The following is a 14,165-nucleotide window of genomic DNA, read 5'->3' as shown; positions in this document are numbered from 1 at the left end:
AGTTCATTGCTCTTACGACAAAAGAATCAACTTTGAGGGCTGTAACATGCCTGAAACACATTTGCAAGCAAATGAATGCTGATGGAAATGTACCATATTTTCCACACTATAAAGCGCACCTAAAAGCCTATGATTTTTTTTTTCAAAAGCTGACCATGCATTTTATAATCCACTGCACCTTATATATGGAAAACATTTTAAAATATGTCATTTATTGAAAGTGGGCCTTATAATCTGGAGTGCTTTATAGTCCGGAAAATATGGAACATATGGTACAGGGTTCCTATCACCAAGTGCAGAAAAGTTAATTGTCTGGCTGATTTAATATGATGATATTACCCTAATTTGCATTTTTGCTGTTTTTTAACACAGTCTTTTTTTTGGACGTAGGCGGGGGTTGGGGGGGTATTTTCGCTTGTTTTCCTCTCTGTTGTGAAACTTTGACAAAGGACAAAGTAATAAAAAATAGTTTAACTCATTTGCTGCCATTCCTGAATTCATTCGGTAACTGAAAAGTGTGACATTGAGCACCATTCCCAATTTTTTTTCTTGTTTTGTTTTTTTCTTGTCGGGGGACTGCCGATAAAGCGCTGGTCAGACCTCTGGCAATGTTTTTTTTCCCTTCCACGAGGGGGCAGCATTTGCCTTTTGTCAATGTTAGCGCTTTGTTACAGCCTAAGCGCTATAGAAAACCAATATGTATGTAGTGTATTGTATTTTTTACAGCCGCCCCCATTTCAACCTCAGATAACTCCAGACTTATACAACTCAATAATTAACTTTTTTTCCGATGAAAGAAGAGAGTCTAAGATTACTTATGCTGAATTTAATGTTTATGTACTCCTGAAACTCAATATTCTGTGGGTCCTGCAATTTGAGTGAAAATGACAAAAACCCTAGTGGACACATTTGTAGATCGTCTGCCAGTGAATGAGTTAATGTTCTGGCTGCAATTAATATCTTTAGTGTTGTTAGCATGAAGGAACTAAGATCAAATATTGTGTTCGTTCCTTATTTTTGGCCAATTAATCATTTAGCATGTATTTTATCCAGCTGAATATCAGACGTGAGGGTGGGGGTGCGGCAAGCATACGGTGTGAGTGGGCTGTTCTGTTAAATCAACAACATAAGGTCTATATGCAAAATATTTCCTAACAAAGCAAACAGATTGTCAATTGAAAAGCTCTCAACTCATATCGGAAAGACAGATTTGTACTTACAGTATGGCAGTGTGGGATGTGAGGTCATTCTTCTCACATTGTTGATGTTTCTCTTGATCATCTGAAGGAAGGAGGTGAAAATGAAGAGGAGGATGTAAAGATGCATGAGCCATCGCTGGTGCAGAACATTTGAGTGCCGATCGCTCAACCAGACATGCTAAGGCATTACGTGTAATGCAGGTTCCAATGAATACCTCAGCATTAGTTACACCCGCACAAATTGATAGGATCTAAAAACTGTAACCTTTTTTAAAAACAGCAAGAGGGGTAAGATATCAATCAACAAAGAAACCCAGACTATCGTCTCCATTTTTGATCAATAGGTAGAAGATCTACTCAGTTGCGTGATGTGACTGCTGACTGTTTTAAGAAGTCGTGGTTCTTACTGAGTGCAGAGAAATTCAGAGCGAGGGGGGCTCTCTGGCGAATGTGAATGAAGGTCATTCACAAACATTCGTCCCAACGAATGAAACCCAATCAATCTTTCAGCTGCTGACGGCAATGTAAACCAACAGCGGCCCTTTCTGCGCAGTGCCTGGGAATTCATCTGAGGCTTATATGACAATTTTGCAAACACGTTCAGATGATAGAATGCGATGCTGAGTGCATATTGATCATAATACAATGGACGTGACATCGCACTAAGAGAATCGGTCGAACTGACCACTGAAGCTCCCCGGCCGGTCTGATGGCCTCCTAGCCACGGCATGTTGATGGGCGTGCCAGGACTGCTGCGAGTGTACGGCGTGGTGCCATGCAGGCTGACGAAGTCATCATGTGCATGGACCACGAGGAAATCATCGGTGCCCACTCTGAGGAGACAATAACATTTAGCGTTAAAACAGCGTACAGTCAAGCTTTGCAGACCTCACGGTGCTAAGACAGCACAGAGCAGCGCTTTGTCAGTGCTGTTGGATAGTCTGCGGCTGGATGAATACATGGCTTGAGGAGCCCGTGTATGTGGAACTATCGCGGCTTGGAATTGAAGCGGATTTACATGGGTATGTATGTAGGAGATGTGAGACAATCTCTTTTCGTCTGTGGATGCAGCTTCGTGTTTGCTTTCAACGTTTAGCTTGGAGCAGTCGTGCACATTTCACTATGACGTCTCTGAGGGTGCATAAAGTGCTGAAGATTGAATGACTGTGTCTTTGTGTTGTCATATTTTGTTTTTGTTATTTTGACTTCAAGATGGGGCCGTGAGAGTGGCTGCCTTCCCAGCAGCTCATGTATTTGGTTTTTCTACTTCTTCCTTTCCTCTTCCTTCGATGAAAAGGTTTCTTCAGCCGTCATCTGTACTGACCGTCCTTACAACAGACTTCTTAGGTCGTTACCACGTAGGCTGAGTCATGCTGATGAGGTGATACCAGAGCTAATGGGACAATCAGAGACAGGCATAGTGATAATCATTAGTGATAAACAGACAGACCAAAAGAAGTAATCAGATTAGCTTCAGGGAGTAGTCCACTGCTCCCCCAACCTTAGAGCAGGGACCTACCGGTCCAGACCACCTCTGTCTATTAGGGATACACAGTATATAGGGCCACAGTTAGCAGCACAACTTTAGTTCGCTGACTAAGCTCTTTGGATGAGGAGTGAAACGTCCGACACCTCCAAAAAAGTACAGATGACGTCTGAAGTAACCTCTTCATTGATGGGCCTTTCCTGTACGAACGACTGAGATCCCACACAGACATTTTCCTCTTCCTTCCATAATTTTGCACGTCGGCTATATTGTTTGAATACAATGTCTTAAAAAGCAGATTTGACAGTAAAATGGCAGCGGGCCAGCTTTCGTCTAACAGAGAAAGGAAATCCCGATCTAACCCTTTCGCCTCAACCTCCTCTTCATCGATCCACGTCAAAATCTGTGTGGCCAAAATAGACGACACGTCCAACTCTTGAATGTCATGCGTAGAGGCCATGACTAAGCAATTACGATTTGCCTGGAAGACACACAAACGTCGGACAGAGAAGTAGAGAAGACCTGTTATTGTCCGCTATTGCGTAAGAGATCACATCATTGATTTTAGTGACGCTATACCTTGTTGATGGCAAAAGCTGTGATGATGTCTGACTCCTTGTGAATGATGCGAGCTTTCCCCCCAGGGCAGCCCAGATCTGACTCAGTCTGCACACAAACGTCAAATCAAACCAACTTTATCAAGATTTCTTCAGGGCAAATAGAAGCCATAACTTCATAAAGTATTCATTTTCTTACTACGAGGAACCATTGACCAGACAAGATAAACAAAGTGTGAATTTTTTTTCACGCTATCCAATATAAAATATAACATGCTAGCAGCAAAAAGCGTGAACCCGGGTCCTGCTTCTTTGTGTCCAATACAGTACATGCTGTCAGTGTATTCATACGCGAGTTTGTTGTGCCTTGCGGGGTTAGGAGAGGACATGTCGGGAGTGGGTGAGGAGGGGGTTTCATTTTGCCGCAGTGCTAACCTCCAGCGAGCAACATAACCGGGTTAGTGGCATGACACAGCGGGCGCGTAGTGGCCTATGAGCAATAAGTACAGGCACAACGGCAGAGGTGACTGTTATTTTGTGGTTCCACAATTATTCAACATGAGAGGCACCCTTGGAGCAGGAGATTAAATCACAGTCTTTACAGCCTCTATTCCAGAGGAATCGGCCGTGCCTCTCTCTGTCAGATGCGATAAAGTACAATTTGACTTGCAGAAATCTAAATAAGGCGGTTTGCCATTTACATGGCGCGCATTATCTCTGTGGGATGCAGATCGACTGCGACAGTGTTGGGTCCAAGAATGAGAATCTATTCAGCTTCATGCATCAGTTCTCTCAAATGGTGAGACAATGAGCCCCGTACTAAGGCGCGAGAGCCAAAACACGGTGCGTTTACTACATCGGCCTATGGGACAACGTAGGTTTATGCTTCACTTGAATAAAAAAGGAGAGATGCGTTTGAAAACACAGGGTGCGGTTTTGGGGTGAAAATGCATGTGGTCTAATTCTGTCATTGTAATAAGATGACCATGCCATTGTGACTTTTTGATTTTAAAATAAAAAAATAGGCAATGTAATGTTCATGCCAGTAAATTTTCATTGACCAGCCACCCACACTGCTGCACTGTAATATGGTTGAATTCGTTTAACAGTATAAAGGGACACAAGTTTGCCGGTAAATTTACATTTTTCCCCTTCTGCCGGTCAACTAATCTTCTCTAACGCTTGTTTTCATTGTGCACAAAGAGAACAACTGTGAGGCAGCTCTCAAAATGACCTTTTTTGCATAGGAGCACAAACTGCTTTTGCACTAAATAATGTAAATTATTTACTCTTTGTAATAGTAAACTGCCTCATATTCTGGGAATCATTGTGTAGTACAATAGCAATATACAGGGTGCCCCAAAAATATGCGTACCCATGAACATTTCAATTGTGGCTTTGATTAAAAAGCTATTTATCTCAAATTACAACCACACATTATTCAGTTTATGGAAGACAAATGTCCACCATTTTGTTGCAAGCAAACCTGTGCTCGTCTGACAAAGTTGTCAATCACTTTTACACACTACGCTTTTGGGAGAAAACATTGCTGCAGTGAGGGACTCAGTAGGACACATCTTTTTTGGTCACCGTCCCGAAAGAGCAGTGTGTAATAGTGATTGACAACTTTGTCAGACTAGTACAGGTTTGCTTGCAACGAAATGGTGGACATTTGGAACACATCTTGGGAAAGCCATACACTGACTAAAAATTTACAGAAATAGCTGAAACTCTGGTGAATGGTCTTCCATAAACTGAATAATGTGTGGTTGGAATTTGAAATAAATAAATTTTAAATCAAAGCCACAATTGAAAAGTTCATGGGTGCGCATCTTTTTGGGTATAACAAATTAAAAGATACAAAAATGGCAAAAAAATTCTCCTGTGACTGAAAAGTGACCTTGAGAGTATTGAAAGGCATTTATAAATGAAATGTATTATTATTATTATTATTATTATTATAACAAATGGCGGACACTTCATCTGACTACTACACTTCAATTGTTTCTGAAATGTGTACAGTATGCCAGAGCATTATGTAACGTGGTTCAAGCGTTTCCATGAAGTGAATGATTCACACTTTGTGCATTTAAAAGAAAAAAAGGCATGTAAACACTTTACCGATAATTGCTCCCACTTCATGAGTTATTTTCTTGCCGTTATATAAACTGCCATAATAGATGTTTTTTTTGTCAATGTAAAAAAGATTTGTCTTTATGTTGCCATTTGTCCACTGACATGCCACATACTTTATTTCCCATACCGAATACTGTACATATTTAGACACAATAACAACACATTTACCGTATTTTCCGGAGTCTAAGGCGCACCCGCAATGAATGGTGTATTTTCAAACTTTTTTCATATGTTAGGCACATCAAACTATAAACCTCACTTTCAATTCATCACATGTTTTTTTTTTTCATTTTAGGGTGCTACAGTAGAGGCTTCCGTTTTATATATCCCAGCGTGGACACCGCACTACTTCTACAAGGGGAAACAAAGTCGGTGGATGCTGACAGTACTACTGTGCATAAAAGGCGCACTGGCGTATAAGGCACAGGGTCATCTTTTGAAGAAAATCAAGGCTTTTGGGTGCTCCTTAAACACCGGAACATACAGTACTGTATATGACATCAGTACCTGATGGTTTCCTGTTTCGTCCGTCCCTGAATATTTCATATCAGTCTGGTCTTCAAGCAACTTTAATGATTTGGCAGGTAAGACAACACAAAGCGCACATACACACGCACACACAAACACACGACATAAAGAAAGCAGGTAGTGGCCCATGCATACAAACACAAAGAGAAAGTGAATTATTGTGAAGTTAATCAGACAGACAGCAATTACTTGAATGAAATGAACACATCATCATGCAGATGGCGGCAGTAACAAAACATTTCGTCATGCATAGCTAAACAAAGCAAAAGAAAGGATTTCATCAAGTGTAATCATGACTCGTGTGGTCGTATAAAGATGTGATTCCAATTCTGCATGAGCAAAGCGGTGTTATTTGGTGACATTTGAATGTGGTAGGTGTGCTACGTTCATGCGTGATTAAGTGCAATGACGTGTTAAATATGGAGTACCTCGCCAGCGTCATTTTTCTGGGTGAAGATGTTTTTAATGAATGTCTCCTGCACTTCATCTTGCTTCACTAAGAACTGCCAAAGGCGCTTGACAGGAAGTGCCGAATGGCGGCTAGTCCTGGAAACCCCCCCAAAACCCCAAAAAATACGAATAATGTGTCAGCTGCATGCAGCTCACTCAAGAAAAATTAAAAGATTGGGAAAAAATATATATAATTATTGTCATTTTATGACACTGTTGGCAACTAGGAAGAAATATTTAAGCTTGTGTTTGAAGCATAACACATCTATAGGGCAAATTATTTCCTCAGGGACCGTAATAACATGACATTAACTCATTCACTGCCAGACATGCAAAAATGTGTCTATTCCAGTGCCAGGTTTTTTTTCATTTTCACTCAAATTCCAGGACCCACAGAATATTGAGTTTTAGGACTACATAAAGGTTCAATGCAGCGTAAGCAAGCATAGACTCTCTTCTTTGATCAGAAAAAAAATAATAATTTCTACATTATATTGGTCTGGAGTTATCTGAGCTTGAAATGGGGGCAGCTGTACAAAATACAATACATACATATTGATTTATATAGCGCTTTAACAACAGCTAAAGCTGGAACAAAGTACTAACAGGATGAGAGGTCCGACCAGCGCTTCCTGTATGGAAAACCAAAACCGGAACAAATGCAGCAATGGCGCTCCACGTCATATTTTCAATTTCCAAATAAATTGGGGAATGGCAGTGAATGAGTTAAAAACAAATGTCAATTTAACAAAATGAACAGAATTTTTATTTCAAATACTCACATGAGGAATGTACAATGTCTTCTACAGAATCTATGAACAGTAATGCCCAGTTGCAGGATTACCTGAATGGGGTATTGGACGGTTCAAACAGCGCCTTATGCCTGAGTAGAGCAGGGCCTGGTGTGACGGCTTCCTCCTGGAAGTGTGTAGTGATGTACTTTGATGGAGGGCCTCCAAAGAGTTCCAGTCTTTTCTGCAGCACCTGCTCCCAGCGCTGCAGCGTCTTCAGGACACTGTGACACAGCGGGGAGGCACCGGGCAGGTCTGTGCGAAGTGAGATTAAAAACAAGACAAAGGATGACAATACAGCGACACTGCAAGTTGCTGGATGCCTGCGCGCATAACGTTTAAGTACTGACCCAAAAGATCATATCCTGCCATGGGGTAGAAGGACTTCAGGTTGACGAGCACCAACTGAACCATTGCCAAGCGCATTAAACACCAACTGGAAGTAGAAGACCAATGCTGTATAAATAGATATGCTGGATATAATTATTTACAGTGGCCCGGCATGACTGTGATAAAAACGAAGGCTATAATATTTAGAGACAAGCCTGCTTTTCAAGTCCATAGACAGAAAAAAAGGATAGTCAAAGCTTGGTTTATGTTAGCAGTAATATCCACCTGTATGAATTGTAGTTAGTGTGCTCTTTCTGAGGCGAGTTGGGGTCAAATATATTATCATAGTCATCCTCCTCCTCCTCTTCATCTTCACTGCCTTGGCTCTCTTCTGAGTCGTATTGAACTCTGTTTTCTGAGGGTGGCAGGAGTGGCTAGTGAAGCAATAGAACACACACAAAAAAAATAATGAATATAAGCCTTGTAGGAAAACAACATTGGAGATTTTTGAAAAGTAATCGTCAAGGTTACTTTAGCAATGAAGTAATCCCAAATGCTGAGTTCGGGTGGGACAAAACATTCTTTGAAAATGGAAGCGGCTTCGTGATCCACCACAGGTTGGAGCTTGGGGCTGGAGGGGGGCTCCTTCTCTATACTGGATTCTTCCTTCGATCCACTGCGTGACGACAGTAGCCGGAACCGTCTGGGTTTTTTATCAGAGATGTCTGTGCCCGGTGAAGCTGTGGATTTAACAAGGACATGTTTAAAAGTAGCGATCTCTCTCACACAAAGCAAAATGAAACGAGATCCAGGTTTTGTATGAAATAATTGAAGAAAATGTATTGGTTGTGATTCACACTGTCAGTGAGCATTTTTTTAACAATAATTACCGTATTTTCCAGGGTATAAGGCGCACCGGAGTATAAGGTGCACCCCCAATGCATGCTGCATTTTCAAACTTTTTTCATATATAAGACGCACTGGACTATAAGGTGCACCTTCAATGAATTAAAAACATTTTCCAAATATTATATATAAATATATAAAAGTTTTGCATATACATGTATAAGGCACACCATATTTTAAGGCGCTACAGTAGAGGTTTGGGTTACACACTACTTCTTCTACAGGGGGAAATTGAGTCGGTGGATGCTGACGGTAGTTGTGAGACCTGTTGTGGCTGAATATTACTTAACATATAAGGCATATCAGGGTCATCTTTTTAATAAAAATCAAGGGTTTTGTGTGCGCCTTATATACCGGAAAATACGGTACTGTTGGCTTTGGTTTGCACTGCAGATCTGAGCTCATATTGTGACATGTGTTTAACGGCGTTAACTTTTGGATGGATTGTGCCGGCTACACTTTCGGCATTTCATCTTATTAGTTTAGGACAAAGTGGATTTTATCTTGATAGCAAAATCACTGAACAGTAGTATAACAGACAACAACTACAGTAAAAGGCCCAGTAAAGTTACACTGCAAGGACATGAACTAAATAACACTCTCAGCAAGTCTGTTAACATCTTACAACATCCAAAAGACAAGAACTAATTCCCCCACAGTCGATTAAAATTGGCCAAATTTGTTCCGCATTGGCACAAACTCAATCAAATCAAATTGAATTCTCGTCACTTACCTGGCGGGGGAGTTTTTGCTGGACTGCTTGCTTTCTCAATGACGGGAGTTCGCGCACCTCCCCCGAACACCGTCACCCAGAGGTTGCTACTGAGAGGGTGGGCCATGATGCGAAAGAGCTCGTTGCTTGAGTGAGTGGCCATGCCGTGGGCAAAGAGGCTGAGGTAAACGGCGGTCAGGATCTCGCAGAGCAACACGGCCAGGCCCGGATGACTCTCATCACCCGCTGAGCTTAACAGACGGATCATTGAGGCGATACCTGGAGAGTGGCGTAGTGAGGGACCAAAGCAGGAGGGAAAGGCAAAGTTAGGAAAGTCAGACTTTTGGAAATAGCAAGGGTTTTATCAGAGTTCGATTTGGTCCGACATGTGGGCAAAATCGATGAAAAGGTTTATTCAGCAGTCATCTGTACTTCTTTGAAGGTACTGGCCTGATGACTGGCCAGTCATAGACCATAATCAGTCAGGACAATAGAAGTCAGGACAAAATCAGTGTAGACTCTGGAAATAGTCCTCTGCTACCCCCTAACCTTACAGCAGGGACCTATCATAGCAGAGGTCTGGCACCGCCCCCTCTGGACAGTATATATATATATATATATATATATCTATATAGATCTCCAGAGATACCAGCAAAAATTAGTTCGCTGACGAAGCCTATTGGATGAGAAGCGAAACGTCTGTCGCCTTCAAAGTAGTACAGATGACGGCTGAAGAAAAGCACTTCATCGATGGACCACTCGTGTAAGACAGAGCTTACACAGACAGATGTGGGCAAAACCATTGTATGTGTGTATATACCGTATTTTCTGCACTACAGGGCGCACCTAAAAGAAAATATTTTTTTCAAAAGCCGACCATTCACCTCATAATCTGGTGTGCCTTATGTATGGAAAATGTTTTAATATACAGTAGGTCATTCATTGAATGTGCCCCTAATAATGCGGTGTACCTTATGTATGAAAAAGGTTTTTAAATATGTCATTCGTTGAACGTGTGCCTTATTTATTAATCTATGTACAGTATTTATTATTCATGGTGTACCTTCTTTTGTATACTCCGATAGTAATCCAAACATTGTACTGTGGAATCTGTGAGTGCATTTGGCTTTGCCCATAAAAAAGCACAGTTTCGTCTGGTGAGTGACGTCGGTGCCAATGGATGACAGGCGAGCTAATCTGCAAAGTAAGCCTATATTAACCCAATGACAGGTTCACATAAACGAAGAGCTGAATTCACATTGTGAGATGGCTAAATGAATATGCTACCATTGTTGTGTATTTTTCTTGAAACAGGTTAGCCCTCCTGTATTATTATCTGCAATTCAGTGAATATGATCCTCTGACAATGAATTGGAGAAATCCCATTTATGTTTATCATGGTTATTACCTGGCCACTGTGCAGGAGAAGTATTTGGCTGAACGGAGCCATCTGTGCTGGGAATTCTTGCTTGTTGCTTCTGAGAGAGCAAAATGCTCTGATACACCATTCCTGTGAAGTTGTTCATGTGACTGCGGAAGAACAAGTACAATATGTGAAGAAGTAGCTATGTGTTTGCATTGTAATTAGCTCTGACAATAAAAATTATTTTAATAATAAACAATTTTCTGATTATTTTCACAACACTCATCTGGCTGGTAACATATGAGAAAATGACAAAAAAAGTGTCCTTGAAAGTTTTGAAAGGCGCTTAGAAATTAAATGTATTATTATTACTATTAAAAGCAGATGTTTTGGAAATCAGTTTGCTATCGGGAATGATGACAGCAATCTGAGAATATTTATTGTTGGCAGCCTGAAACTCAAAGGATTCAGACAATTTTAGGTTTACCTGAACACTAAAAGTCACTCTTATTTTGATGACAGATTAGTTGTTGCACCTCTTATGCTTTTTCAGTTTGGTAATTCAATTGGCTGGGCTTGCTTTTCCGGGTTGCTATATGGATTCTGCTGTTTTTGTATGAATACTGTACTCCACGTCTGTTGGTAAAATTACCATGACACTGACATTATGGTATCAGCCAGACATGACTAACAGGTGGAGTAGCGGCATTGACAGCCATGTGGAGATAATTTCATTTTTAATTTGTATTGAATGTTTTTATGTAGTCCTAAAACACAATATTCTGTGGGTCCTGGAATTTGAATGAAAATGACAAATTGGACACATATTTACACATGTCTGGCCGTGAATGAGTTAAGCCAACTGTGGATCAGATCATTTTTGGAGTGATTTTGCTGCACCGATTGAAAAGGGGATGAATGATGTTGCATATGCCACTTTCCTTTATCTTTAGGCCAAAGCTTATAATGTGACAAACTGACAATTTTTTAAAAAATGACAAATTTTGGCTCAATCTTTGCGTAAGGTTAACTGGTTGATCCAGCAGTGCATGTAGCTCAAGTACAGTGAATGAGCTTTCTGAGCATTTTGAAAATGTCTTAAAGCGAAGCGTAATTTTGATCTAACCTTTAATTTTCCACCATACTTGACTCTGACATAACCCCCTTAATGACACCAGGCCCACTGTCTTACCTCACATTTGGCGAAAGAGTTATTGGGGCGGAATGAAGAGAAATAAGGGGCATTGCAAAATAAATAAAGCGGTGATGCACACATGCAGTCAAATCAGACACAACAAATGAGAGGAGTTCGTCTCCTGGTTTTAAGAATGCAGGAGTGTGACTTTTGAGGCTTAAAAATGATGTTAAAAAATGTTAATGGTGCTTTTGGGGCTGCTATTTGATGGTCTTATTTTAAATTTTATTTAGATTTGTGGCAGATGGAGGAGCATTGTTTATTTCCCACGACGGTCTGTAATGTTACCCAATCATTTTGATCACAGTGCAGTCAAATGCTAAACTTAGAACTGTGTCTTTCTTTGAAATGTTTGACATTTGGGCTTTCATCGTTGTGTTTGTGAGTTTATGTCATGTTTCTTGATGTCTTACAGACGAAATTTTACTTATGCTTGACGAGGCTCGGTATTCTTAATGCTGGAAGCTCAGTGAGCCTGGAGAGATTTTGGAAGATAAGAGAAGACTCATTATTATTTGAATTGCAGCTCTGCAACTGGTGCTATGCTTGAAACTTTGTAATTAATTAAGGACTTCTTTTTCCCCTTTCCTTTTTATGTCCTTCATTCTGCCATAGAGTTTACACACACACACGCACTATCTATGGCATGCAATAAATGCAATTGGGACCTGAAGTGCCAAACTAAATCGTAGGTCTATTTCTCATTTAACATCATCTTAGTAAAGGTAACATGTATTAAAAAAATGTCCTCGCCTCAGAGGTTGGATGAATCTACTGTCTGTGTCTCTTAAAGGACAACCGATGTCTCCAGACAAGTTGTGTCCATAATTTGTAAAATGGCTTCAAATGACTTCTACTGAGCGTATTTTACAAAGATTCCACCGCATAAAGCTATATTTTACGTTTTAAGACTCGCGCTGAATACTCAGGAAGTCTTGTTTTTGAGTCCGTACGTGACGTCATGAAAGGACCGCCCCCCGACCGTAAAAAAAGATGCATTGTAGCGTCCTTCCATCACGTCAATGTATTTTGCTGTACATGTTTGGTCTGAGAACCGTGTTGCACCCAAAAGCCGCCAGAAGAGGGAGTCCAAGCTCCATGGAAGGAATTTATCAACCTCTGGAAACAGGCTGATTAATTCATCATAGGAGCTTGGACGCCATTTTCTGCCACTTTTTGGGTGATACATTTCCCCCCAATGTTGCCTCAAAATGGCACGGAATAAATTCTTTAATCGATTGCAAACATGTATGCTTTCCTCTTCAGAACTATTTTCATAACTGGATGTGTAACAAGAAAGCATATTCTCAGAATCTGAAGCGATTGTTTTGATTCACAAGCAATGCAAGACGTCTTGGCGTGACGTTACGAACTGGGGGCAGGACTTTCTGAAAATGCCCAATTCGCAGCTCATTTTTTTGCAGATTTTGGACACTTTAAGTCATTTTTATTGGTGTTTTACATTTGACTAAAAATATCATACTGCATGTTTTGGGTATTTTAGATGCTATAAAACGTTTTTCCGGTGTCAGTTAAAAAACAAAAAAGTGACGTCGGTTGTCCTTTAAAGTGTCCAAAATCTTCATGTTTGCAATCGATTAAATAATTTATTTGTGCCATTTTGAGGCAACATTGGGGGAAAATCTCTCACCCAAAAAAAAGAGGCATAAAATGGCAACCTCCTGTGGCCACCTCCGTTTCCACAGGCTGATAAATTCCTTATATGGCGCTTGGGCGCCCTCTTCTGGCCTTCCGGCGGCTTTTGGGTGCAACACGAGGTCCCCAGACAACACAAGTACAGCAAAATACATTGACGTGATGGAAGGACCGCTACAAAGCGTCTTTTTTACGGTCAAGGGAGGTCCTTTAGTGACGTCACGTACGGACTCGTCACCAACTCAAAAACAAGACTTCCTGAATATTCAGCGTGAGTCTTAAAACGTAAAATATAGCTATATGCGGTGGAATCTTTGTAAAATACGCTCAGTAGAAGTCATTTGAAGCCATTTTACAAATTATGGACACAACTTGTCCGGAGACGTCGGTTGTCCTTTAAGTCATTTTTATTGGTGTTTTGCATTTGAATAAAAATATCATACTGCGTGTTTTGGGTATTTTAGATGCTAGAAAACATTTTTCTGATGTCAGTTAGGAAACAAAAAAGTGACGTCGGTTGTCCTTTAAGCGTGAGAGAACGAGACTTGGAAATTGAGCGAATTTTTTAAAATGTATTGCATGCTTGGTCTTGACCATATTGTTTCGTGACTCTGCTGTCGTGGTAACAGTGCACCTTATTTTCATATTTGAAAAAGATACATTTCTGTCAAATGTAACAAAACATGCCCATTTTGTGGTGTTTCATTCTAAACACTGGGAAAGCATGTTGTTAAAAGAGTACAAACAGTTGATCAAAGATGCCTGAGATGCCAGAGCCTGGTAGATATACTGAACGCAAAAGGGCACATTTTACTTCAAAGTGTAACTTGCTAAGTGAGTAAAAAGAAATACAAAA

The 14,165-nt window shown here is 40.6% G+C and overlaps 1 protein-coding gene across 3 annotated transcripts in view; it reads right to left on the bottom strand.

Annotated features, from left to right (window-relative positions):
• Positions 1–14,165, bottom strand: part of dmxl1 (Dmx like 1) — a 41,556-nt gene that overhangs the window by 4,770 nt on the left and 22,621 nt on the right. For 2 of the 3 annotated variants that reach the window (XM_088993971.1, XM_088993972.1), the window contains exons 34-45: positions 10,504–10,625; positions 9,117–9,374; positions 8,009–8,217; positions 7,763–7,911; positions 7,498–7,583; positions 7,201–7,402; positions 6,335–6,452; positions 5,886–5,945; positions 3,265–3,351; positions 3,048–3,166; positions 1,885–2,032; positions 1,221–1,281 (exon numbers count right to left, since the gene is read on the bottom strand). In XM_088993971.1, coding sequence (XP_088850097.1) covers positions 1,221–1,281; positions 1,885–2,032; positions 3,048–3,166; positions 3,265–3,351; positions 5,886–5,945; positions 6,335–6,452; positions 7,201–7,402; positions 7,498–7,583; positions 7,763–7,911; positions 8,009–8,217; positions 9,117–9,374; positions 10,504–10,625 — 1,619 coding nt within the window. The remainder of the gene's footprint in view (positions 1–1,220; positions 1,282–1,884; positions 2,033–3,047; positions 3,167–3,264; positions 3,352–5,885; positions 5,946–6,334; positions 6,453–7,200; positions 7,403–7,497; positions 7,584–7,762; positions 7,912–8,008; positions 8,218–9,116; positions 9,375–10,503; positions 10,626–14,165) is intronic. The other variant, XM_088993973.1, reaches the window with a different exon arrangement.

This window comes from Hippocampus bargibanti, linkage group LG04, assembly GCF_051943395.1.
Source record: "Hippocampus bargibanti isolate YZ-2025 linkage group LG04, ASM5194339v1, whole genome shotgun sequence".
Classification (NCBI taxonomy): Eukaryota; Metazoa; Chordata; class Actinopteri; order Syngnathiformes; family Syngnathidae; genus Hippocampus; species Hippocampus bargibanti.
This window is presented reverse-complemented; position numbering and strand designations above follow the sequence as displayed.